This window comes from Genypterus blacodes, unplaced genomic scaffold (genome assembly GCF_046128005.1).
Source record: "Genypterus blacodes isolate CSIRO-AG114 ecotype Tasmania unplaced genomic scaffold, CSIRO-AGI_Gbla_v1 ptg000076l_1, whole genome shotgun sequence".
Lineage (NCBI taxonomy): Eukaryota > Metazoa > Chordata > Actinopteri > Ophidiiformes > Ophidiidae > Genypterus > Genypterus blacodes.
In genome coordinates, this window is record NW_027466885.1 from 871493 (window position 1) to 898423 (window position 26931).

General features: G+C 43.3%; 3 protein-coding genes across 3 annotated transcripts; 2 read left to right on the plus strand and 1 right to left on the minus strand.

The window, feature by feature from the left end:
* Positions 1-86: 86 nt before the first annotated feature.
* On the minus strand, positions 87-8662 carry ift74 (intraflagellar transport 74). Its single transcript, XM_076158024.1, has 20 exons — positions 8587-8662; positions 7515-7657; positions 7272-7413; positions 7122-7170; positions 6930-7028; positions 6604-6664; positions 6254-6310; positions 6078-6139; positions 2801-2939; positions 2611-2673; positions 2385-2528; positions 2196-2236; positions 2001-2080; positions 1742-1795; positions 1510-1607; positions 1264-1390; positions 990-1153; positions 718-843; positions 521-581; positions 87-289 (listed from the first exon to the last, which is right to left on the minus strand). The coding sequence occupies exons 1-20, from the start codon at positions 8648-8650 to the stop codon at positions 174-176; spliced, it is 1890 nt and encodes a 629-aa protein (XP_076014139.1). The 5' UTR covers positions 8651-8662; the 3' UTR covers positions 87-173.
* LOC143006967 (leucine-rich repeat-containing protein 19-like) lies at positions 3477-5992 on the plus strand. The gene is made up of 7 exons (XM_076158347.1): positions 3477-3625; positions 3882-4129; positions 4283-4399; positions 4598-4771; positions 4947-5005; positions 5525-5780; positions 5959-5992. The coding sequence occupies exons 1-7, from the start codon at positions 3524-3526 to the stop codon at positions 5990-5992; spliced, it is 990 nt and encodes a 329-aa protein (XP_076014462.1). The 5' UTR covers positions 3477-3523.
* Positions 8663-13427: 4765 nt separating the features above from the next.
* svila (supervillin a) lies at positions 13428-26320 on the plus strand. Its single transcript, XM_076158353.1, is given in 33 exon segments — positions 13428-13686; positions 14894-14957; positions 15160-15251; positions 15478-15541; positions 15654-15781; positions 16040-16763; positions 16851-16885; positions 17123-17187; positions 17522-17658; positions 17779-18109; positions 18480-18912; positions 19049-19235; positions 19404-19840; positions 19954-20037; positions 20221-20304; positions 20433-20610; positions 20696-20868; positions 21010-21165; positions 21373-21509; positions 21683-21830; positions 21958-22103; positions 22202-22377; positions 22522-22675; positions 22889-23153; positions 23244-23398; positions 23500-23602; positions 23697-23904; positions 24114-24247; positions 24336-24491; positions 24718-24861; positions 25000-25121; positions 25328-25483; positions 25615-26320. Coding segments are annotated over 33 exon segments (5721 nt in total). The 5' UTR covers positions 13428-13628; the 3' UTR covers positions 25702-26320.
* Positions 26321-26931: the final 611 nt, after the last annotated feature.

The following is a 26931-nucleotide window of genomic DNA, read 5'->3' on the forward strand; positions in this document are numbered from 1 at the left end:
AAAAATACATCTAAAGAAAAAAAGATGAATGGTTTGCAATTAAATTAAAATGTCTCTTTCCTACAGTAGAGATTAAGGATTGTTCAGTCTTCTGGTCTTATTATTATTATTATTATAACGGAAGTCAACAGCAGACATTGCTGATCACATCTAAATGTGTGTGAGTGTGTGCTTCAGCTCCTGTTGTTCTGCAGAGCTTCGATGAGGGTCTTGTTGTATTGGGCCATTAGCTGAGCGACATTCTTTGCTACCGTGGCGTAGTCACTCTCCTTGGACTTTGAGGCGATGACTAACATGGACATTGGAGTTAAGGTTCACAACAGAACAATTGATTTACTGTCACAGGGACAACTTCCTGCATGCTCGCCTTAAAACTGTACTTTAGAGGAAACGAGTTACAACACACCACAACAATATTGCCCCCTAAACCTCTGACACCATCAGTGCTGCTGTTACACAAATGTGAGAAGTGCTTTCGTAAACATAGCTACTGATTGTGAATTAGAGGGATGAAGGATACACTCTTTCATTACAAAGTTGTTCTGCTCCACGTGTTGCCACTTCCTCTCCAAGTTAGCCAACTAAAAAAAAAACAGAACACACACAGACACACACATATCAAAATAATCATACTCACAATACTCCTTGGTTATATATCATGCTCATATATCATGTATGAGTGTTCTGTTGTGACGTGTGTGTGTAGTATGTACTGACTTGAGTGTGTGTTTCATTCTCTTGTAGTTTGATCTTCAGAGCTTCATATTTCTGGTTCATTTCCTCTAACAGCTGTCTGAATGAATCCTGGCCCTGAGTCAGTGATACTCGGTCCTCCTGCAGTCTCTGCAGTGAAAGCACAAAGACAAAGTTAAACAAAATAGCTCAACCAATTCTATATATTTGCTTCAAACCTTTATAAGGTCATGATCAGGAACTATTCTTCTTTCTACATGTTTGAAATATAAATCACATGCCAGGTGTTTTCTTACCGTCTTCCTCTGGTCGGCTGCGTGCTTCAGGGTGTCCAGGTCTCTGTAGTTGTGCAGCTCGGTCTCCATGGCGATGACGCGCTCCTTCAGGGTGCTGAGCTCACCGGTGATCTTCCCCTCCAGCTGCTGCACCTTCTCCAGGTCCTGCTGCAGACGCTGCGACTCTGGGAGGAGACAGAACGATGAAAACGGGTTGCTTAGCAGATCTGCTGTGTGTATGTGTGTGTGTGTGTGTGTGTGTGTGTGTGTGTGTGTGTGTGTGCTAATTACTGACCAGTTGTCAGTCCCCTAGCAGTGCTCTCTGACTGGATCACCTCCGTCTCCTTGGTGACCAGCACTTCTTGCATGCTCCTCAGCTCACTGGCCGACACTGTGTCAACCTGACGAAGCCGTGACATGTTCTAAACAACACACAGACACACACACACACACACACACAATATATACATTTTTACTTTCTTCTTCCATCTATAAATCTCCATCCTTCTCATCATCCTTCTTTCCCCCCTCCCCTCCTCACTCTACTGCAGTGTTCCAGGAGAGAGACGATGGTTTCCTCAGTCTGTTTCATCCTCTCTTCCTCCTGAGTCCTGGAATCATCAAAGAACTCAAGAAAGCCTGAATGAAAGAAAGAAAGAAAGACTACATTACAATCATTTAAGGACCCTTGTCTATGTTAGGTACATCACACTGTACATACCCATAGCTATGACATCATATTGTTGTATTGTACTGTGTCTGTGGTAACTCACGCCCAATCTCTTCTTCTTTCCTCTTCAGCTCCTTGTATTTTTGCTGAGACTCTCCTTAACACAGAGGAAAACAAGCAACTGTTAACAGAGCAATGATGTCACCTATTGAATTTAGACATTATAGGCATCACCAATACAAAGATTAGTGTAGGTGTTCAATAAATGTGAATGTAAGCAAGCAGCTTGTAACCTGTACATTTGAGTTGAATCATGAAGTTTAGTATATCATTACAGGCCACAGTTCTTCAGTGTTACCTACCATGAGCTTCCTCTGTGTCGTTCTCAAGCTGCCTGATCTCCTCTGTGATCTGATTGGTCCTCTCCCGTGCCTCTACAAGCCTGTGCGCGAATAACATGAAGGTGTCAGCTCGTATAGTGAATGTCATGGTGGTCAGACAGGTCAGAGTTGTTGTTGTTGCTACATGTGGAAGAAAGCCCTGATATAAACACTTACTGCCTCTCCATACTGGCGATCTCTTGGTTGTCCTCCTTAACCTGGGAAACAGAACGGCATCTCAACAATCTTTAAATGCTCTGTATGTAAAGTGCCTTGAGATACCATTTGTTGTGGTTTGGCGCCATATAAATGAAGATGAATTGAATTGAATTCAATATTTAGGCAGCTTTTAGCTCTGACACTAACCTGTCTAAATAGTTTCTCCCTCTCCTCCTGAGGGGAACCCAGGCTCTTGTCTTCAGCCTCCATGGCATCACGCTTCATCTCCAGCGATGACAAGGTGACATGAAGCCTCACTACCTCCTGCTTTATCTGACAGTGGGCCATCTCCTGCACAGAAGAGAACATATCAAGACAGACAAAGGAGGGAGTTGCAGAGGGAACTTCTCACACACACTTGTTCAGAACTCACTGCTTTGTAGACATCCTTTCTGGTCAGCAGGATGTCCAGCTCTTCCTGATGAACAGACAGTTCCTGATGACAGAAGAAGAAGACAAGGCCAAGACAGAAAAACACAGGGCCAGTTAAGAAACACACAGCGTAAATTACTACCAGATGTGCTCATGCTAACATGCTTGAGTCTGCAATACTACAGTAATACCTGTAACAAGTCTTCATTGGCTGCAGTCAAGGAGAAGTATTTCTCTTGCTTGTCGGCTGGCATTGCCTGAACAGCTTCATCAGCAACTTGCCTTTCCCTCTTGATCTCCTCCTGGATCAAATTGATGGCCTCCTCTCTCCTACAGAGCACAAACAAAGTAAACACACACATTATGATGTTCTGCCATATATTGTTCCGCACCCTTTACTGAGTTGAGGTAGGTATTAAGTTAGAGGCCCATGTGATTTGTAAGCGAAAGAAGGAAGAAGGACTGCTTGTCATATCATCAATGTTTAGCTAGTAAGAGTCTAGGCAAGCTTTTTACAACTAGGAACAAAGGTCTTTTCCTGTACTGGCAGCTTGAAGGTGAAGAACAGGTAAGAATGTTAATAATAATTCAATAACACAGAAGTGAAACAGAAGGTTGGTTTCATATTTTGCTGTATTTGTTGCTGTATTATTTCCTTTCCCTCCTGTAACTGCCTATTGCACCCCTGGCCGTTTGAGGAGAGGGAATCTCTCTGTGAATTGCCTCCCTCTTTTTCCTCGTCTTCCTTTCAGAGCTCTGGGCAAAGTGGAAGTTGAAGTGTACTCATTTGTAACGGGGTGAAAATAGAGTACTTGGTTTTGTATCGTACGTTTTGAAAGTCAAGCTGTTTGTATTCTGGAGATAAAGCATTACACTCATTTTTCCCCCCGTTTGTTCACTTTTGGTTTAGCATTATGGCAAAGTGGCACTATTGTTACATAATACTATGGATCACTGTGTCAGCAACAGTGGATATGCTGGGACACAATGCAACGGCTGAGGACGACAATGAACTGGTAGGAAAACTACTACTTCTTGAATATTTTGTTTATCTAGGATGCATGACTGAAATGCTTTCATGTGCTAGTCCATGCCAGAGAGACTAACCATGGAAAAGAATCTGTACTCTCTAGAAAACACAATTAGACTTTTCATCTTGTGTTTCTTGTGTGTCTTGAGATTGTACTGATTTATTTTGTTGCCATACCAACTGAACTGATTCCAAAGACATTTATAGACATTTCTCTGTCTTGTCCATCTATTCATCACCAGGTTAAGAACTTGACCAACAAGTCTTTGCAAGTCATTCCCAATAGTGACTGCAATGTCTGTACTACTGAGCTGATAGTAAAGGGAAACCAGATCACCCTGAATGAGGTGGACCAGCTCGCCCTAGCAACCTATCACAATCTGACAGAAGTCCACCTGGACCGGAACCTTGTTACAACTATCGGAGCTAAATATTTCTCTGTTGTACCGCATCTCACCGTGCTATCGCTCTCCAGGAACAAAATTACCAGGTAAATAACAAAAACGTGTAACAATCAAAGCACCTATACAACCACTAAACTACATTTCAAAATATTAAAAGAGTGATTGCCATATTGTCATGTTTAATGTTTCTTTACTGGTTTCACTACTACTGCCAATGTTTCTCCTCTGCTATCTTACAGGCTGGACCCGGAGGCGTTCTCTGGCCTGGAGGTCCTGATGAAGTTGGACTTGTCCCACAACCTGCTGGCAACACTCCATTCACAACAATTTAGAGGGCTAAATAAACTGCAGGTGATGTTACATGTTAGTGGAGAAGATCTTAAGTTTAGATAGATATTTTCCATTTTCCACTAACTAAATGCAAACCTTGAAGATGTGTGAAATGAGTCATTCCTAAACGTGATCCCCATCTGGTCCACTAAGGTCCTGAACCTGAGGTCAAACGATCTGGAGGTTTTAGACGGCATAACCGCTAATATTCTGGAACATCTGAGCTTAGTGGACCTGCAGGAAAACCCCTGGAATTGTTCCTGTCAGTTGTGGAACAGCATTGGAAAGATGAAAACATCAGGAACAACTTTTGGTAATCTTTCTTCTTCTTCTTTTATAGTTTTACATTCTAACATAATTTTCCTTTTAATAGCTGACATGCCTATCCAGATAGAAATGTTCTAAGAAAGAGTAGGTTAGGTTAGTAGCTTAGGTTGAGCTAAGTGTTATTCTGCTCTGCCTTGACAGTGGGACCAAATGTCACATGCGGGTCCCCAAAAAGTCTGGTTGGACATTATCTTCTCGATACAACAACTATCTGTTACCGATCCCCATCAACCTCCTCCACACCAGATCCACCACAGGGACCTTCGAAGACACTGCAACTTTTGGGTTCCAGCAGTGTGTCAAAGGTCATGACACAAAACCTGAACAACACCATCAACAAAGGTAAGAGGAAGGCTTACAGCACAATGTTCCCAGGGTACGATAATAATAATGTGATTAAAATTGAAGCGTCTGAAGATTTTGAGGGTGGTTGGTTATAGAACGTCATAATAATGAAACTCAAACTCGAGTATAGGCGAGGTGAAGGAGGTTATGATTGGAGGCTCTTATGCTCAAATGCTTATGGCCGTGTTATGGATAGACTTCCTACTACGAGTTCCTAATTACTATTTCTATTATACTGCTGTCAATATGATGGAGTTATAGACATTCTTCCTCTTCTAAGTTGAGTGAAGATACGGCACTGGGAACACAAACTGTATATGCGCCTCACTTATGTCATCAACAACAATGACCTCACTCAAGTCAGAATGAGATGTTCCGCTTACATTTCTGCATGTTTACATATCCCCATGAAATGTTTACACATGGGGATATCATTAAGAAATATTAAATACTGATACACTCCTCCCACCCCCATACAGACCTGACACCAGTGCTTGGCAACACATGGAAGTTTACTGCATGTGTTGCAGCCATTGCACTGAGCACCTCCATGCTCATTATGTGTGCCATCAAAGGGCCGTCCTGGTACATGCTCTTCTCCAACTACCGCCACCGACAACTTTGCGAAGAAGATGATGAAGAGGAAGTGGACCGAACTGTATATGCAAACGCAAGGGGAACCTTGAACCACGATTTGGACGTAGAACAGACATTCACCTACCAGCAAGACAACAGGCGAGTAGCGGAAGAGGAGGAGGAGGAGGAGGAAGAGGAGGAGGAGGAGGAGGAGGAGGGATACATTGAGGATTCATATATTAAAATGTCAGATAGTTACATTTGAGAGGTTTGGTATAACCTGGACAATTTGCCAGTTTGTCAAGAATCTATAATGTCAATATATCAGTTTTTGCAGATTTCTTAGCCTGATAGTCTTCAGTTTCATCTGATAAAAACAAAAATAAATTAATAAAAACACAACTATCATTGTCAGCATGAGAAATGAATCACTATACATTTCCCGGAAGCACTTACCCTCTTCTTTCAGTGAAGATACCATCAATGCCCTCTGCTTCCCTGTCATTCTGGGCTTTTAACTGAAAGAAGGAAGACATTTTCATTGTGTTTTCAGAAAATGTCTTAGGATAGAGTACCAGTATAAGTCTACTATTGCAAATATATAAGAGAGTGTGAATGTATGTAATACTCACGGTGTTGTAGTAGTTGATGTCCTCCACCTCTATGTTGGTGTTGAGTTTGTCCACCAGCTACACATAAAAATAAAGAAGTTACCACAGAATGAATCAAAATGATGTTGCGTACACATCAATCTATTCATCAAGCCTTTTACTAAAGTGCAGGAATGTTTCAACATACAGGATGTGTTCATTACAGTAACATGAGGCTGTAGCAGCAAGTGATACTTCTCTGCAGTGTATTCATTGTCTGAAGACACCCTGTAGGTCAAAACACTAGCCGGTGCATTTTACTAACTGTTTGGCTTTTGTTTCTGACCTTCTACATATGATAGAGATAGAATGTGAAGTTTACAGCTGGTTACCATGTTGTAGTCAGCAAGCTGTCCTTGTAGACCCTTAATGTTTCCAGCCAGGCCTTCAGCTCTAAGGACACAGTACAACAAACGAACATGCCTTAGTGGCAAACTCGCCTCTTGGAAAACAGCAGAATCCTATTGATCCTGTGGATGTATAACACTTCATCTGATTTTGCCGGTATCGTACTCTAACTACATCAATAACTTCATGCACACGTGCTGAAGTTAGCATTTCAAATGATGTGAAATGTAATGTAATGTAATACTGGCAGAAAGATGAGAACAATTCATTTGATTAGGGTTTTCAGCACAAATGAGTAAAAGACATTTACCTCTTCTCATAGGAGAGATAGACAGAGTTCTCCTGGTTGAAGTTGTCTATCTCTTTGTGTAGTTTGCTGGTCTCTGTGGTCAATTCGTTGATTTTACCCCTGACAACAAAAAAACAAGGCTATGTTATGTATGAACTTTAAAATAAGGTTATACAGTTAAGAGGCAGTAGTGCTAATAGCGATGTGTGCTACCTGAGAAGGCCCACATAGTAGGATTTATCCAGGATCTGTCTCTGAGGTCCTGTTAGTGAGAGAGAGAGAGAGAGAGACAGAGAAAGTGATGTCATTCAGGACTGGCAATCTACAAATCCACCTCAGAAGGTGATGTCACTTCCGTTTTACCTTTCATGCCAGTCTTCATCCCACTTAGTCCCTGCTGGGTGACAGGCCTGTCAGCCACTATGATCTGTGCTGACAGGACTCCAGGCGTGGTAATGGACACACCCCCCCTCGTACCAGGATGACCACTTGTCCCAGGAACCATCTTGAAGGTAAAAGCAGAAATGGCATTACTACTAGTGCTATACTGTCAACACATGACATGTTTTAAACCCAAGCATCTGTTTGGATCAGAATCTATTTTACCCCGGTCCCAAGTCGTATAGCTGTAGGAGGAGGTCGAAAGGCTGTCGGCGGTCTTCCAATTCCAGGAATCAGAGATCCACTACGGCTCATTGGTCGACCCATACTGGATGGAGGTCGCTGACTTGCCATGGCGACCAAATCTCCTGAACACAAAGTGAACAAATTAAGAAAAACAACATTATCATTGGGGATTTATAACTCTGAGCTTTGCAATTTAATAAGTAAGTAGGTCACACTGGAGCGATGAAAGCTTGCTTGAGATGATTATAAAATTCAATGACATTGTTTTTTTTTTAAAGCTAATACCAACACTTACTTAAAAATACATATTATTTCCCTGCTCACCACGTTATAACCTCATTTAGTCCATTCGTTTTTGTTTTGAAACGAAAACGATACAATTATGTAAAACACCCAAACATTTGTTTTTTTATGTTGTTAAGCGGAAATTGGAAATGCAAAAAACGGAAAACGTTTCGTTATTTGGTTTTCTCGTTATTTTGTTTTGATAAGAACCGGAAAATAATTGCCCGTCTTCTTTTACATAACAGAAGGAAGTAACTGTTTTTTCGTCTGCAATATATAATTTACTTAAGCACGCATGCACGCATGCACGCACACGATTGACAATATCAGACAATGGCCACTAAAGGTAGCTGACCATAACAAGCTAGCATAAACGTCGCGGAAGTTTAACATAGCGTTCGGTTGCACAATTTAAGTCAGCGTAATGTTTCCTAAGTGTTGGCTCCTGTGTCGTCTACTGTATTTATGACACCAGACGCCACTTTTTTTGTTTTGTACGACTCCACCGCGTTAGCTGCATACTATAAACACAAGTTATCATTTGCAGCGTGAATTACACTTGACATGTTGTTTAGCTATCCTTACCTGTTGCACCCGTTAGCTGGTTTATTTAGCAAACGCTATTATTAGCAAGTGTTCGGAAAAACCATATTCAGCTAACTAAAACAGAAACCTGTGTAATGACTGAACTCTTTCTCAGCTATTTTCAACACCATACAAGTCACTTGAATCTCCGACCATAAGAGTGTTAAATAGATTGATTTACCTGAGTGGAAACGTACAGCAATTCCAGACAATGTTGGTGTTGCCTCGGTGACCGTCTTCTTCATTCACAGTTTATCAGGCAGACTGGGTGCTAAATCTCACATTACTGCCCCCTACTGGATGTATTGCCACTGTGCACGGAAGCAGCCAATAGTCAAGACTAGTACAATCTAAATCAACCAGTCTCGTCAAATAAGTTTTAATTTTAAAAGATTTAAATTATTAAGCAGGGACAGAAACTTTGATGTCTGATGAACTCAACCCTTTGAACAATTTCTCAGTTTGGAATCAATAAAGTTTATATCTATCTATCTATCTATCTATCTATCTATCTATCTTGCAAATATTTGGGTATAATTCTGAATCATTTCGACTTTGATATTAGTAAATGCACTGTATAGAAGAAGAAGTGGTGTGCCAATAGACGACTGGCTTTATTGCTGTGTTAAACATATCACATATATGATTTACAATTTACTAATACTTCATAGAGAGATACCCCGTGTGCTCAGGGTAATCTGATGTAATGTAATAGAGGAGACACGTAATAGAGGAGAAATAATTAAAAAATTGCGATACTACTCCTTTAGATTCAGGCAGAAGATAGGAATCAAGCTAGATCACAGAGTTTAGAGCAACACCAATTCAGTATAACCTTCAAAATTGAAGCATGACAGAACCCTGTGTGGGTGTTGTTCACTCGTGCTCACATTTACACTCCCACACAACAGTTGTATAAAGTAAGTATTCATTGCTAATTTCACTATAATAGCCTGGTTCCACAAATAATGTCCACCAAATCTGAAGACTAGACTTGAGTATTTCTATTTTATTATGTTTTCGATTAACATGAAATAGATCAATGTGAAAAAATTTATAAATGTATTGAAATACTGCAACTATAGGTTCATGTGATTATATTAAAACACACACTTAATGTATCGATTCAAGTACAGCAACAACGGTATAATGTATAACTCATAATCATAGACTACACATCACAAAACAAACTTGCTAGTATTGCCAGAGGAGAATTTATGTCATTGTCGTTTTGCGGACGTAGTTGTAGATATTAATCTTTATTTATGATTTAATTAATGTATGTAGTCAGTACGAGACGCGAGTTTTATTTTGAAATAAATGTCGGATGTTGTTGTGTTATTGGGTGTGACATGTCAGACAGAGGTGAAAGCCTTTACAGTGAGAGCGTGTTCACGGTCCCGTGGCTGCTGTGTGTCTCTGCGGACAGTCTGTCTCATCCCGTCTTCTCAATACGTGTCTTTACAGGAAAGTTCGGTGAGTTTCTATTGTCCATGCATCTAAATACAGATTGGTCGAGTTTCCTAACTGTACAGAAGGAATGAAACATTTGTCGAGTTGTTTCTTTGGTGCAGCTGGAGCACAAGACGGTTTAAGCAGCGGCTCGGGAATGTTCCTGATGCTGTGGGCCAATAAAGCTCTCTGCGACGTTATCTCTGATAATGGACTATAGAAGCAAAGTTGACGCGACTTGACTCAAGTTTGTCAACGCAATCGCGGTAAAACGATAACTTTTTGGTAATAATGTTATATTGAGCCTGACGGTTTTGTGATGTTTGATTCAGACTCTTTTGTTGTTTTCATGTGAGTTCTGAAAATACTTTAACTTTCAACCTTCAACAAATGGATGCCAGTTTAATTTGTGATAAATCGCGAGTTTAAAAAACTACTTTCATTAACCTAATATAAATAAACATAAAACACAACATAAACATTGTTCTACAATTTCTGTGGCCTACCTTTTTCCGCTTTATTTCAGCTAGAAACGTCAAAATCTTTAGGAAAGTTAGGGTTGAAAGCTGTAAACGGTAATTTAATACCTCTAATGCTTACACTACTGTTTCAGCTCTTCTTACATCTTGAAACTTTGTGAGAGATTGTCGTTTAACCTTTAAAGACTTATTTGGTTATTGTAAGGGATCATGTTATTTAATGATAATGTTATGTAGATTTGAGCGTCATGGAAGATATATTATTGTTTTTCATGATTGTATTTTTTGAAGTTGAAGAGGCCCAATAATAATCAATCTGCTCTTTTTTACATCACCTCATCTAGAACAGTTAAAAGAATGATTGTTCACATGAAGATTTGTTATTTACACATTTCAAATGCGAACAACAACAATAATGTAACTTGACTGTGTTTTGGCTACATTGATGCTCTTGATAATTTACTTATGAAACTTTCTTCACAATAATGTGACAATAAACACACAAACACACACACACACACACACACACACACACACACACACACACACACAGCTGCTAGGCAGAGGAAGGTTTTGCTTTCAGTCCCTGCTGACTGTTTATTCAGTTATAGAGGCGATTTTTATTTTTCACTCTGAAATAATAACCAAGTTCCTGGTCGGTCTAGGATGCTTGCTGGTCTTTGAGTTGTCTCCGTCAGATAAAGCCATGTTCTAGGCTTATCTGTGTTTTTATTCCGAGCGAGACACTTTCTTTCCTTCAAGCTTTTATTATCTTTCGTCAGTCTTTCCCTCTTTGCTTTGTAGGTCGAGACTAGTAAAGGAGGGGTGCGAGCACGATTGTTCAGCTGTTGAAGCACCTCATTCAAAGGGTCCTGAAGTCTTAGTAGGGGGAGGGGTTGCTGGGAGGTGAGGGGGGTGTTTGTCCTGGTGACAGTGCGGTGTGGTGGGTATTTTTAGTCATTTTGAGTTTAGGAGTCTGATGGTTTGAGGTAAGAAGCTGTTGCAGTATCTGGGTGTTCTGCTCCTGATGCTGCAAAACCTCATCCCAGAGGGTAGCAGGGAGAACAGAACGTGGTGTGGGTGGGTGGGTGGGGTCCTTCCTGATGTTCTGGGCCCTGGTCGGGTAGCGTGTGTGTGCAATGTCTCTGAAGGATGGAAGAGAAGCCCCGAAGATTGCATTTGTAATACAAAATTGGCTTTGATGTATCAATTTCATGTCATATTGATAAATACCTTCTATTATCCGAATGATCCGAGTTTTGAGTTTTGCTGTGTGTCAGGGTGGGATGGGCGTGAATGTGCACACTGAGCTACAGTCCAGTGTTTTGTTGTCAGGGTGTTCACCTTCATTATTTCAGAAGAGAAAACTGCCAGCAGAGATTAGTTACATAAGCCTGTTGGGTGTTACATCATCTTTGGGGAGGGCCTCAATCAGGGGAGCTGGGGCTCCTGGCTTGAAATGGGTCTGATGGGGCCACTGCCTGTCCCAGCAACCCTTGGAGGAGGAGGAAGAGGTGGAGGAGGAGGATGCTGACAGCTATTGGAAGCAGATGCTCAGTGGCTGCTCATGGTTCAGTGTTGGTGATGAAATGAAATTCCATCTCACATAGTTGGAGAACATGGAGAGCAGTTGTTGTGTGCGCTTTGTGGTTTTGATTTGTTAGTTTCTGTTGTCTGATTTTTGTGGTTTGGGTGGGCTTGGTTACCATGGCATCAGAGTGAAACCATGCAAAAATAAATTATTTATAAATGTCTCATCAGCACTACATTTGAAGACAAAGAAATCAATTTAGGCAGTCCATCCAACATCCTCCAGAGAGAATAAATCTGTTAGTGTGGACAGAGGAGCCAGAGATTTTAGAGAAGGCTGCTGTCACTTCCACATGTTTCATGCTCTTGTCTTTTCATACAGCATCAGTGGGGGATGAGTGTGTATTGCTCTTTTTCTCCATGTGTCTGTTTCTTTGTAAAACAGCATATTCCCAGTGTTGTCAGTCGTTCTAATATCTTTCCTGCTACATTCTGCAGCCATTGAGTCGTCGTCATTTGTGATTGCTTCCATCCTCTGGGCCTGGTTTGTGTTGGAGTCAATGTGTTTGGCGGTGACATGTTTTGCTGTGTGTGCTGCTGGGAGATAAGATGGCGGTCAGGTCTTTGAGCAGATACTAAAAGGCAGCGCTTGGGTTCTGTGCCAGAGTCTCTGCAGTCCAAAATCAGTAGATTGATAAGCATGTCATCAACACATGGATGTATAGACTGTGGTATGTCTGTGTACCCGTCGATTTCAGTATAATCGCATTGATGGAATGAGTTTGTACACGCCCTTTTCCCCATGCCTCACACAGAATATCAATCTAGGGACAACCACATACTGACGTTTTATGACTTTGTTAAAAGAAGTGCAGACTGTCAATCAACCCATTTCTCTTCCTCTCGCTCCTCTTTCAGTTCTTCTAGGAATAACACAGTGAGCATAATGGTTGCATTCTTTGTCAGCCGCCACAACAGAGCTCACAGTTTTAATTCAATTGAGCTTCAATTCCTTCTCTCATATTGTTCCTCTTTCTTTAACTCACCTTTGCTACCCCCGCCTTCTGTACTTCCGTATCTCTCCCTCCCTGCCTATGTTTTCTTTTTTTTGTCCTCACTGAGAGATGATGGAATTTCTCATCTGGCTGAGAGGGTCATTGTAGCTTCCTACTCTTCCTCTGCTCATCTTATTTCCATTTCCTCCCCTCCTTTCTGATGTTCTGCACCGGTTTCTTTGGCATCGCACCCAGGAGTGTGAGCCAAGGGCGGGCAGCAGTCTCTTGGGAGCTCGTAACTCTCTTCTCTCTCACACACAAACACTTTTTTCCTTTCCTCGTGCTGCCTCATCCTGCAGAATGTGGGACACTTTGTACTGTAGTCGGGATGGTTTCTAATTGCCCTGGCTAATGAGCTTAGCCTGTGCTGAGCAGCTTTTAGCCCTGGATGTTGAAGTGGGCACAGTTTAGCCTCGTGATTAGGAACCAGAGATAGAATAGTGGATCTAAGAAAGGGCAGCTCTGCAAGCACTGCTCCGTTGGCTCCAGACCACCTCTGCTTCTATCAGCACTGCGGCGAGGACGTGGATCATCACTCGCTCTCTCGCTCTCTCTGTCTCTGTCACACTTCTCTCCCTCTTCCCCTCCATTTGTCCTAGTGCATTGACAAACTGCTTTTTTGTCTTTATCATCTCCCACAACCCCCATTCTCTCTGCTTTGTTTATACTTAGACTCTATTTTCCTTTTTTTTGCTTTTGTTGCCAAAATGTACCGGAGTCCATGGATATCAAATTACCAGAGTCGCACCATGTTTTGCAGCCAAGGTAAGAGAATCATCCTGGGTCTGGGAGGTTTGGGCCAGACCTGAGATTAGAAGCTCCGTCTGGGAGTGGGGGGGACAGGTACTTGGGACAGGTACTTGGTTTGTGTTGCTGACTGAATCTTGACCTCCTGGGAGTTTGCAGTCAGGAAACTGTAGACCCCCCCCCCCCTCCTCCTATCTAACCTGTTTTCCAACCAGATATCCTTGCCCTGCAGCTGTAGCCTCCAGCGCCATGCAACGCATCACAGATAGGGGACTCTTAGTCTTGCACGGTGCTATTTCTGGCCTCCACAGTTACTTGCTCTCACAGCCAGGTTGTTGGTGCACCACCCTGCCTGGTGCTAGACCTTCTCCCTGTAGTTCAACTCAGCATTGTTGTTGATGAGGTCCACCACTGTTAGGCGGTTAGAATTTAGAAATTGGACTTGGAAGAATCTTAGACAAATCGGCCCCTAATGTTCATTGTCGAAGGTGATGAGAGCCAAGAAATTGAACTTGATTTAAGAGTTGTTCAAGACATTGTATAAGCTTGAGATGCGAACAGACATCACAATGCGCAATGCACAACCTGTTTTCTAGGTTGCTTCCATCAATGCCCTTTGCTGCGTAGATCTGCAAAGATATTACACCTCACAGCTGTGTTCTTGATTCTGATTGGATAAAATATTGGAGGAAAATTTATTACCATCCGGCTGACTTCACGGTTCAAGTGGTCTGAAAAAATTGTATGTGTTTTGGTTTTAGCCTGACCAATCAGAGCACTTGATGATGAGTTTGAAGTTGGTGAATGAGGCCCATTGTTATTTGTGCTGAGAACATAATTGGCTTATTGACAGCTTGCTTTGTTACCGCTACTAATGTCTGTCTGTTGGCTGTGACCTCACCTAATTTGTGGTTCCCCATCTGTTTTACACCATAAGACTCTCATTAAGTCCTTGGTTACAACTTGAGTCATTGAGTAGGTTGGTTTTGGTCGTGGGGTTGAAGATGAGGGGGCTGATGAAGGCTGACATATGCTTCATCTGACTCTATCAATTCTTCTGGAGTCAGAAGGCAAACTTGCCATCAGAAGAGAGACTGTGCTGATAAGCAAGTTGATAGGCTCAGACAGCTCACTTTTAGAAAACTCAACAGAACACAATAGCAGAAGTAACTAGTAATATATACACAGTATTCTATACAATGTGTTTGTCTTTTTCTGGCCATAGGACTTGGGAGTGAGACCCCCGTCAAACTTGGCAATGCCAGATTGTTACAGAAGAGAGCTGTGAGGTAAGATTTGTGAGGTTAAACAGTTGCGATTACAAGTTAAAAAGCGATAAAGCCACTAGCAGCATATCTTTCAATGATTTTGATGTCCCTCTGATTATGTACAAATTCCAGATGACTTTCATTGAGCCTCTTAAAATTGCTTCTGATTAATCAAACCCTGCTTACCCCTTTTTAAAGTAGTTATTTTTCCTGCTTCTTTCAGCTTCCAGAAAGAATTCTTATTTGATGAGAATGACAATCCAGCCAAAGCCTCCAAGGATATAGATGTGGGTCTCCCTGCCAATCTCCCCAAAGGTGAGTAAGAGTTTTACTTTTGATTTCTTGCAGATGTGTCTCAGGATTTTTTGAAGCCTTGGACGGACGCCCTCTGTTTTGTAATTGTGCAAAACAGCTTCTCTACCAGGGGGGATTCACATCAGCATTCTAAAATAAGGTTAAAACGTACAACAGTGACAGTAAAGTCTTTTCAGTTTATTGATCCATAACAGTTGTTTTGTGTTTTTATGTGTCGTTCTTGCAGTCTCTGAATTGAGGAAACGATTTGAAGGAATTGGTACAAGTGCAAACGATTGGGAGATGAACAGGTGAGAGACTTATGATGGTTATATCGAATTTGTGGGCTAGTGGTAGTGAAATGATCGTGTTCAAGAGGATAACATCTGAAGTTGTCACCTACTCTGCTTCGGTGGTTTGTAGGAAGGAGCGTATTTCTCGGCGGCTGGAGGGAATACAGGGCGATGTGCATACAGCTCAACTTTCTAACCTGGTGGTCAACCGGCTTCTGGAGGAGGACACACCAAGATATACAAGAGCCGCTGATCCCTGTGAGCTTTGTGGTGGTCAGAGTTATACGGCAACTGGACCGATGTTTGTTGGTGTTGATGGATTTTTAGTTACAAAGCCCTGAATATCATTATTTTAAATTCAGTTAATTTAAGTTGATGCATACATATACATGATGGATGGTCTACAGATTTAGTCATGGCCATTGTCACTGGTCTTCTGGTATGATGTATTCATGTTTGTGTCCAATTTGCGTTTCTATAGGAATGACTGACTTATGATCTCCCTCTGCCCTTTAGTTACATTCCAGTGGTATGGCATGGAGAGATTAGAAAGCAATGAAATGCAGCTGGTTGCCCCAGAGCCGCAGTCTACTGATCGATGCCAGCCTGAATCGCAGTCCTCCATCCACACAGAACCTGTCTACAGTTTGGGATCCACCACCACTGTCCCAGACTTGGAATCCAGGGCTGAGCGCATTTCCCGCTACAAGGCTGAGCGGCGGCGTCAGCTGGCTGAAAGATATGGCATCTCCTTGGATCAGGAGCCAGACAATGACTATTCCTTGGGCTATACTTGCCCCCAGAAGGAGACAGATAGCTCAGCAAGGAGGAACAGAGGGGAGCTGATGGGGCAAGAAAGCATCTTCCTAAGTGCCTACACCTCTGCTCCTAGCCCAAGCACTGGATCCTCCATTCCTCAGCACAGCCATACCCAGATTGGGGATGAGCTGGCCCAATTCAGGGTGGAATCATTTCCTGAACGGGAGCAGTTGATGAACCTAGAAAATCAGCGCAGGGCTCGGCAGCAGCAGCAGGCTTTTTCTCCTGAGCGGCCGTCCTCTTCCTCACCCATGGATGTAACATTGCCCCCGTCAGCAAAGGTACCTGCAAGACATTCAGTTACTGGAGGGCCACCCAACTCACCCAAGATGAGCAGGCAGTCATCTCTCCCCTCGCATGCAGTGTCTCCTGGGGACTTATTTGTCATGCAACAGGCCCAGAACATTCTAAGCAGGCAGGGGTGAGTGGTCTTGATTCGTATCCTTTTTCTATTTCTACATGAGTCTGAGCTTTTACTGATACTCCACATCTTTCTCCACTTCTGAAGGTCCTGTGTGAGTTCAGACTTTGCTTCCTCTGAAGGTAAGAAGTGTACATATACATACAGTATATGTTTCCAATCATGGTTGTAGACTTATATTAAGTGGTGTCATAAACAGGAAGTCATAAAGAAATAGAGGAAATATCGGGGTAGCAGCGGAATGACTCAAATATCTTGCTTATACTTTTATAGTTCTTTTAAACTTCTTTCACAATCTTCTGCTCCAGAGAAGACATCATCCAGGAAATGTCATATTTTTAATCCCTCTCCCTCTGCAGCTGATGAAGAGAAGCTCGATGAACGTGCCAAGCTGAGTGTAGCAGCCAAGCGCTCTCTCTTCAGGGTAAGTCCCGGGTTTGAGAAAGGGAAGATTAGATAAATGCCTCTGAGTTCGTCCAAATGCCTGGATCAAGTGTAGGTTTTTTTAATAAGAGGCTTAACTACAGCTACTTTAAAGCACTGTGGTACATAGTATCTAGTAAAGAAGTGCTAAGTGCTAATGTAATATAGCTAAGCTATTCAAATTCATCAAAACCCATCCTTACGTTCAATCCAAAAAACCCTTATTTTAATTTGTGAAGCCCATTTTTCAACAGTTCTCACTTCATAACTACTCCTGTAATGTCAGCTGGATGATATACAACATTTTATTGGATTTCTTTGACATTCCACTGTAGGAATTAGAGAGGAGCATTGATGGCGTAGCTCCAAAACCTCGCTCCCGGAATGCAGCAGTAGACAGGAGATTAAGACGGACGCAGGACAGATCCAGGACTCAGCCAGTCACAACCGAAGAGGTGGTCATCGCTGCCACGTAGGTTTACAAGTGCTCATGATTCATTTCCCTTTTCTTAATCATCTGAAAGTCACCTTTTGTTTTCCTGTGTGTTTTCTTTCACCTGTATGTTTGACTCTGTCCCTGACTACTCTGCAGGATTCCTACTCATGTGCCACAAACGGTGAAGGCATCGTCACAGGAGAGCATTATAGCCCGTGAACAGGCACATGAAGCCCAGCAGATGCATGACGCCAAGGAGTACAAGAAGCAGGTCTTCCCAATTGAGGGCAATGACCAAAAACAAAACCAGAGCCAATGTCAGGAAGAACCTGACCGTTTCACCCTCAGCCTGGCAGAAAAGATGGCTCTATTCAATCAGTTGGCTCAGCCTCTCACCAGATCTACCCGCACCAGAGGAGCTGCACACCAACGCAGGAGCAACAGCCGCTACCAGACCCAGCCCATCACACTGGGGGACATGGAACAGGTAGAGGAAGAACCATGATCATATGCAGAATAAGCAGATGAATAGCAGTAGCACTAGTAGTAGATCTATTTCTAAACAGTTCTTGAAAAACATAAAATATCAGTTTTAGAATGATAAATATCCACTTATATTTATAGAAGTCTAAGCAGTGTCTATTTCCAACGCTGCGTTCACTCCCAAATATTGTTTAGAGGGGTTTTCCCATCTAGCGTGTGATCCAACACAAATATGACACCTTTTTGTTATGTTGCCTTCTCACTCTGTATACATCAAGGTGTGAGGTCAGGGCCAGTATGAATGAAAGGCCTTGTATTTCTTTGAAGTAGAAGAGAAGATTTCACACTGGACTTTCTTTCTCTCTCTCAAACAGCTTCAGAACGGAGCAGGCCACCAGGCTGTGTACGTCACCTCCTCATCATGCTCTCCTACTCGGAGAACAGGAGGCTCAGTCCACCCTGGCCATAGAGGAAACACTCACATGACCAGGGAAGCAGCACGGGTTGAACCTGCTCCTACCAACGCCGATTGGTCTATCCCCCCTCGCAACCCCAGCCCTTTGACACAGCCGGCACTGGGTCCAACCTGGAGTCCGCAGGGGGTTCGAAAGGCAGACCGGCAAAGCCAGCCTTACAAAGACATGCCTCGGGGAGAAGAAGGTGATTTGGGAGGGGTAAAGAGAAAGCTGCTCTCTCCAGACGGAGCAGCCAGGCAGATTGCACTGCCCCAGCCCTACACTGGAAGAGATAGAAGGGAGGAGGAGCTGCTGGCCAGAAGGAGAGGAGATGGAGCCAGGCAGATCTCTGGCAAGCAATATTATATAGAGCTTTTTTCAGATGTTTCAGATCTTAATGTGAGATTTGCCTGTGTGGTGACTATCTATACTGCCAATACCCTATATCAAATCAACCATATTTATCTTTCATTCTCTGCTCTGTGTGTGTCTAACAGAACTGTTGGGGTCCACTCTGTCCAACAAAGAGTCTGGCTTGCCTAAGAGTGAGCGTCAGCCTGCAGTTCTGGACACACACATGGACTGCAGCAAACAAACTGCCAGTCTGGTTCGGCCTGACAAAGACGGGGATGAGCTGATGGACGTAACTGCTAGGCACATGTCCATTAAAGAGAGGTGAGCTTTGTGTGGTGTGTGTGTGTGGTCCCACGTGTGGCCCACCATTACGATTTTGAGAGTTTGAATAATTTTCTCGCCCTCAATGAAATAAACTTCTAATTTCAGAAAAAGTGCCTGTCTATCTTACATCACATGCCTTATTTACCTCACTGCCTTTCTCTTTAGAGTGGCTTTGCTGAAGAAGAGAGGAGAAGAGAGCTGGAGGAACAGGATCAATAAGCAGGATGTGGCAACGGTGGCGGTGGTTGAACGCCACACTACGTTGTATGAGGTGGAGCAGAGCATCAAGAAGAAGGTGTGGACCATGTCTTCTGAATGTCTGAAATTTTGAACCTGACCCATACCAAATATGCACTGAACCAGAGGATGAATTTCACCTCCTTTTCTTCCTCATTTGTCATTGTAACCTTCTGTTGTGCTGCCTGTCTTTGCACAGGAAGTCACTGAGGGCGAGATGGAATGGCAGCAGACTGACGCTCACATGTCCATCCAAGAAAGGAAACAGCTGATAGTAGCCAAAGAGGAGACCTGGAAGACCAACGGCAAGGGAGCCTCCAACGACTCCATGCAGTTCACTGTGGCTGCACGCATGATGAAGAAAGGTCAGAGGGCATGTCTTCATTTAAAGCCTTTATGAGCATTTGCACTTAATGCAATGTAAGGTAATGTGTGTTGTGCTTATTGAGTCATTTGAAAGTATGCGTGTGTGTGTCAGGGCTGGCATCCCCCTCTGTGCTCAAGGCTCCAGCTCCATTCAAAGCCAAGAACAGCGGCCCAGCTATCTCCAAACCTCAGGAAGGTCAGTTCTGTCACACTAGCTTCTCTCCTCATATTTATGTTTTACTCTGTGGATTCTGCTTTTATCTCTGACCACATTAGAACACCTCTAATGTTTTTTATATCCTCTGCTTGACCCAGATTCACATTTTGGTAACAAATTGTACATATAGTTAAGTTCGGCCTGTGATGAATTGGATTGCAGAGATCAGGACCATACCAGACCTGAACCTAGAGACTGACCAAAAGCTGGATAAACTGGAGTGCTTCCTTGGAAAGCTCAACAAAGGTCAGGGGCATTTTGTTTCACAGCCTACACACTCATGCTTTCAAATTGGCTCAGTTTTCGTTTCAAAAACATTTTCCTATATAAAATACTAAACCTAATTAAATGTGTATTTTTAACAAACCCTCCAGCGTCTGGGCTGCCAGAAGCCACCATCACAGTGACAGAGGAGAAAGTAAAGGAAGTAATGAGCCTCGAAGATGAAACCTTCTCCAAGTTTTACCGACATGTAGAGGAACACACCACCATCACCAAGACGGTGGAGATAGATGATGACTTTGATTCGATCTTCGGTGCTCAGGTGCCAAAGTAAGTTCTCCAAAGCTCAAGCTACTTTTCGAACTAAGGCTACACTGTTCTCCTCTCGTGCTTCACCTCTGACCCGCTTGCCTAGGCTTACCTCAGAGATGGTGCGGCACAAGCGAGCGGTGCGCCCGGTGCGTAACGTCCAGGCATCCAAGAACCCTCTGAGGATATTAGCTGCCAGGACGGACATCAGGCATGAATACACCGAGCAGAGACTCAACATTGGCCTGTTGGAGAGCACAAGGATGAAGGCTGAAAAGAGTGAGTGAGGTTGGATGAACAGCTAAAGCAGGGATAATTAACTGGTATTAGTTTGGTTCATTGCCGTTTTGGAAGTCTTCTCCATATTATTTCTCTCAGGTTTGTCTCATTCTCTCTGGGCTCCGTCCTTTTTCGCTGCAGTGAGTAAGAACTCTGGATTCTCTGACGTGGCTCTGGCCGGTCTCGCCAGCAAAGAGAACTTCAGCAACGTCAACCTTCGGAGCGTCAACGTATCTAAGCAGATGTCCAACAACAGCGCTGTGCCTTACAAGAAACGTATGCTCTTGCAGGTCAAAGGTCAGTAAAATGAACAGGCACAAAAGGGTGTATCTGAGAGAGAGAGAGAGAGAGAGAGAGAGAGATGGTTTATTTTGGTGTATTTCCACTTCCCCATCTGACTGTAAGTGACAGCCTAAGCTTAAAATCATGAACGGAATGCTGACATCAGAACTGTCACGAATAAGACTAGCTATGTTTGGTTTTTCTCTGCCTGTGTTACATCAGGCCGACGGCACGTCCAGACCAGAATGGTGGAGCCCAGAGCGTCCTCCTTGAACAGCGGTGATTGTTTCCTGCTCATCACTCCACACCACTGCTTTATCTGGACTGGAGAGTTTGCCAACATCATTGAGAAGAACAAGGCCAGTCTTCTTTGAGAATGCTTTACACCAGTGGTTCCCAAACTATTTCTTTCGCGCCCTCCCCTTATATAGATTAGAAGTTTTTCGCTTTTCAACTGTTCAATCAATGTGTTGTTATTGTTGCTCGATATCATAATTATCATTGATAGTGTTTTCCTCTTTGGTTCTTGTAGGCGGCAAAATTGGCCCACTTCATCCAGAGTAAGAGAGATTTAGGTTGCCGTGCTAACTTTGTCCAGGTCATTGAGGAGGGCGTCAACACTCCAAACCATGTAGCCAACGAGTTCTGGAAGATTCTGGGAGGGCAGTCAAGTTATCAATGTAAGATCAAACAACTTATATAAGGTTACCGTCTTCCTGACATTAAACCTCGATACAATTCCTTCAACCTGACAGAGATTTTAGCAGAGCCCTTGGTGTGACTTAAGAACGTGTGACTTCCTCTCAGTGGCAGGAACACCAGATGAAGATGAGCTGTACGAGGGTGCCATTGTTGAGACCAACTGTATTTACCGCCTGATGGAAGACAAGCTGGTCCCAGATGATGAATATTGGGCGAAGATGCCTTGTTGCTCCCTTCTCAACCACAAAGAGGTCAGATCTCCTAAGTTACCCGTCTACTGGCTGAAAGTGTTGCAATTTTTTAATCAAAATCTGCATTCTTATCATTTAACGCAGAGGTTTCCTTCCAGGTTTTGGTTTTTGATTTTGGCAGTGAGATGTACATATGGCATGGGAAGGAAGTGACTCTGGCACAGAGGAAGGTGGCCTTCCAATTGGCCAAGCACCTGTGGAACGGCACTTTTGATTACACAAACTGTGACATCAACCCGCTCGATCCTGGAGAGTGCAACCCTCTCATTCCTAAGTACGAACATGTGGGCACAGACACACAGTTGCACACGGCAGCCAATGTTTACATTAGAGTTCACAATTACAAACGGGCATGTCAGCAACTGGAGAGCTGGACTGAAACTGTTGTCGGTCCCTGACTTGTCCCCCTCACCTGTAGGAAAGGCCAGGGCCGTCCTGATTGGGCAGTGTTTGGAAGACTGACTCAACACAATGAAACCACCCTGTTTAAAGAGAAGTTCTTGGACTGGAGCGAGTCAAGAACAAACCCCAGTTCCACCAAAAATGGCTACAGCCACAGCAATGATCATAAGGTAATAAAACCCAAACAAGAATTGACTCTCATTATACCATAACACAGGTCTATATGGGGGATGTCAAATATATGTTTAGCTTTAATTGTGGCGTGCTAACTTCTATAACTTACAAAAACAATGTCAGTGTCAAATTGCCCGGGTATCACAACAAGTGTCCATTTTCCCACTCTCCCCTACAACTTTCCATCCCTTCACCTTCTTCACCCACAGGAGCAACCCCTCGCATACAACGCTTCCGTGATGCTGCCCCACAAAATGACACCCACCTGCACTGTCCTGGACGGGGTCAACGTGGGACGGGGATACGGTCGGGTGGGAGGAGACGAGCTGCGTAGCTACGAGATCAACACGCTGGTGGTGGAGGTGTGGCACATCCTGGAGTTCGACTACAGCCGCCTGCCACACCAGAGCATCGGACAGTTCCACGAGGGCGACACCTATGTAGTGAAGTGGAAGTACATGGTCAGCATTGCAGGTTAGTATTGGTTGCTAGGAGCCAGGTTATGTTGTTGCCTTTTACTTTTAATAGGCCTTGAATGGTTCTCTTTGAAATTGTTGCCATCAGTTGGGAGAAGACAGAATCCAGAGCAGCTGAAGAGAGCAGGGCCCGGGAAGGACAGGTGCTGCTACTTCTTCTGGCAAGGCCGCAATTCCACCGTCAGCGAGAAAGGAACAGCAGCACTCATGACAGTGGAGCTGGATGAGGAAGGTGGTACCCAGGTATAGGAGTGTGTGTGTGTGTGTGTGTGTGCGTGCGTGCCTTCTTGTTTTTCCTGTGCAGAAAGCCGATCGATCATTATCCGTTTACTCGGCTCCTACAGGTTCAGGTCCAGCAGGGCAAGGAGCCTCCATGTTTCCTGCAGTGCTTCAAAGGAGGAATGGTCATCCACTCAGGGAAGAGAGGAGAGGAAGAGGCAAATGAGAGTGAGTGAGACCAGATTTGTCTTTCCATTAAAGTCAATAGAGATAAATGCTTCCTGTCTGACGCATGCGTCCCTTCGCATCCTTCTCTTTCCAGATGACTGGCATCTCTATTGTGTGCGAGGGGAGATGGAGATGGAGGGCCACCTGCTGGAGATAGCCTGTCATTGCAGCAGCCTGCGATCCAGGGTGTCGATGCTGCTGCTCAGTACGAGCCAGTCACTTATCTACCTGTGGCACGGCTGCAGGTCTCAGGCCCACACAAAGGAGGTGGGACGAGCCACTGCAAACAAGATCAAAGAACAGTGAGTGACACGTTAATTTCAACACCAAAAAAGTATTGGTTTTGAGTTGAAAAGGTTTGCTAAGTATTAAAGAATTCAGCTGAAGCAAATGTTACATTCCTGACCAACAATGAGGCAGTCTGTCCAGCTTGCCCTGAGTAGCATTCCATTTTCTACAGCATGGATGTTCCAAGAAGAGCTTCCAACCCAGACATCTTTGTCTTTTGCAGTTGTCCTCTTGAAATAGGCCTTCACAGCAGCAGCAAGGTGACCATCCGAGAATGTGACGAGGGAGCAGAGCCGACGGGATTTTGGGATGCACTTGGGAGGAGAGACAGGAAAGCGTACGACTGTATGCTACAAGGTGGGTGAACCAAGTGAGCACCATGAGGGAACATCATGTTCATCACCATTTTGTAATGTGTCTTGTTTTTGACCTTTAACCCCTCCAGATCCAGGGAAGTTTAACTTCACACCAAACCTGTACCAGCTGAGCAGCAGCTCAGGTGAGTTTGCAGCCGTGGAGTTCCTCTACCTAGCCAGAGACGCAGGGCAGGTTAACTCGATGCCCTTCCTTCAAGAGGACCTCTATACAGCTTCTCAGCCAGGTATACACACACACACACACACACACTGTAAAGTAAATATATAGGAACTTAAAGGTAACCATTTAACGTTTTCCTTTGTACTTAAGAGATTAAAAGCAGAGAGTCTTTGCAAACGTAACACAATCAGACCGAAGCGTTCAGAAGGAGCTCTCAGGAAGCGTCTCTGAAGATTTACAAAGTCGTGTTTACTTGTGACCACCATCTTGTTTCTCTCCCCTACTTTAAGCTCTGTTCCTGGTCGATAACCACCATGAGGTTTACCTTTGGCAGGGCTGGTGGCCTCAAGACAGTGAAAGCACCGGCTCAGCCCGAATCCGTTGGGACTCTGACAGGAAATGTGCAATGGAGATGGTGCTGCAGTACTGTAGAGGTATTCCACAAGATTCTCCTGTATGTGCTGTGGGATTGTCAAGTGTTTATTCGGATGATTAGTGGGTTTCGTTAAGTGTTTATTGATGAAATGTAATGTTCTCTCGATGAAAAACCCTTTGTGCCTTTTTGTTCACAGAGAAGAATGAGAGAAAACCTCCCAGGTCGTATCTGATCCATGCCGGACTGGAGCCTCTCACCTTCACCAACATGTTCCCCTACTGGGAGCACAGAGAGGACATCGCTGAGATCACTGAAAGGGTGTGTTTGGACCCATATTAAACTGGAGCAGAACTTAGATTAGGTCGCTCTTGTTACCTTAAGATATTGGTATACCCTTTCAGCTTCCTGTAGTAAGTTTTGGATCAACCGTCTCCCTCTGGATGGGAAACATCTCACTACGCTTTCCCTGTATTTTTCAAGGAACAGGAGTGTTGACCGTACCTTCTGTGCCTGTGTTTTATTAGGAAGCAGAGGTGTATGATCAGATTATTCTGGTGGAGGACGTGTTGGCCAGGTTTTGTCAAACCACATACCCTCTGGTGGATTTACTGGCTAGACCGTTGCCTGAAGGTGTAGACCCTCTTCATCTGGAGGTCTACCTGTCTGAGGAGGACTTTGAGGTGAGAGCAAACATTTCGGTGATAAGATTTTCATTCCAATGTTTCTTTAAATGCTAAATCAAAAGCTCTTGCCTAATTATTGTACAATACTGAGGTTTCCTCCCAAATTGTGTACATGGTTGTTCCTACAGAAAGCCCTGGAGATGACCAGAGAGGAGTACAGGTGTTTGCCTGGCTGGAAACAGGTGAATGTGAAGAAAGCAAAGGGATTTTTCTAGATTGATTGAGCAGACACTACGGCGTGAGGGACGAGCCTCTCCTGAGCTCAATCTGAGGACGGACAAGAAGCAGTAGAAGGAATGAGAAGGTTGGGAGCATCTTATAAGTGTACGGTCCTTTGAGTGGAATTGTGTTTGTTAATATGAGTACTTTAAATGTTCTAGTAAATGTACACTATGTCCATATGTATATGCAGGCGTGCTCTCACAGTAAGCCATGTTGTGAGCAGGCCTATCAACCTGTTCAGCACACTTCATATTAGACTGGGCTGTACTTTCTGCTTCCATTATGTGCCCACATTGCATTATTATCATCATGGCTTATTTTCATTAACACAGGATGTCGCCTCTTCTCTTCTGTAATCTGTGCATCACACATTATTTATGTTGACACTGTATTTTTAAATAGTTTTCCAAGTTTTAGTGAGTTTAAAATGATAATAAATGAATAAAAATGATGTTTCCAGTCTCGTATCGCATCAAAGAAGAACTGAGTGACAAAAATATGTTTGTTTTTTGTAAACTGAAGCTGTATAGTGCCTTGCCTCTGTGTACAGTTTAAATACAGATCCTAGTCTGCATTTTAAAGGCTTTTTTGTGATATAAAGAACTATAAGAAATAAACAGTGAAAGTTAAATATTATCAAATGTTGTCTTTTCTTTTTATTCATTGAAGTGAATATGGTTTCTTGTTCATGTATTTGTTTACCAGCTGTATACAATTGTCAACAGTTTTTTTACTTTAAGTTGATTTAAGGGATTTTGCTTTCAATTTTTGTTTAATTTGGCAGTACTATTATTCTCTTAATCCTAAAAATCAGTTAATTTGGGGAAATTACAGCAGTAATGTGATTTTCCACTATCCCACAGAAATGCAGTAAAAAAAGTGCTGACAGATTGAATACTTCTCTGAACAGCCAGTAGAGGGCGGTGCAGCATTACAGTGATCACGTTAGATTACAGTATGCAGTGTAACAATGTCATCACACCTTTCTAATTTGTAATACGTCCTGTTTTCATTTTGTTATCTGTTATACCATTGCAACGTCAGTATGAGTGAAACCTAGTTCTGTTTCTCTTTTGTCCTATTTCAAATAGAACATATAATCATAATTTTGTGTATGGACATGGACAAATATAGAATTCAAGAAACAAGCCATAAATAAGACAGAGTGTGTTTCTCTCCACTCTGTCAGAATGCCGTCACACACACAGTCCTCCAGCAGCTCA

Coding starts and splice junctions, on each gene's coding strand:
- ift74 (XM_076158024.1), bottom strand. CDS start 8,650: ATGAAGAAGACGGTCACCGAGGCAACACCAACATTGTCTGGAATTGCT. Junction 6,140..6,253: donor ACATCAACTACTACAACACC/GTGAGTATTACA, acceptor TCCTTCTTTCAG/TTAAAAGCCCAGAATGACAG. Junction 1,608..1,741: donor GAAAGAAGAAGAGATTGGGC/GTGAGTTACCAC, acceptor TCTTTCATTCAG/GCTTTCTTGAGTTCTTTGAT.
- LOC143006967 (XM_076158347.1), top strand. CDS start 3,524: ATGGCAAAGTGGCACTATTGTTACATAATACTATGGATCACTGTGTCA. Junction 3,626..3,881: donor CTGAGGACGACAATGAACTG/GTAGGAAAACTA, acceptor ATTCATCACCAG/GTTAAGAACTTGACCAACAA. Junction 4,772..4,946: donor ATGCCTATCCAGATAGAAAT/GTTCTAAGAAAG, acceptor CCTCCACACCAG/ATCCACCACAGGGACCTTCG.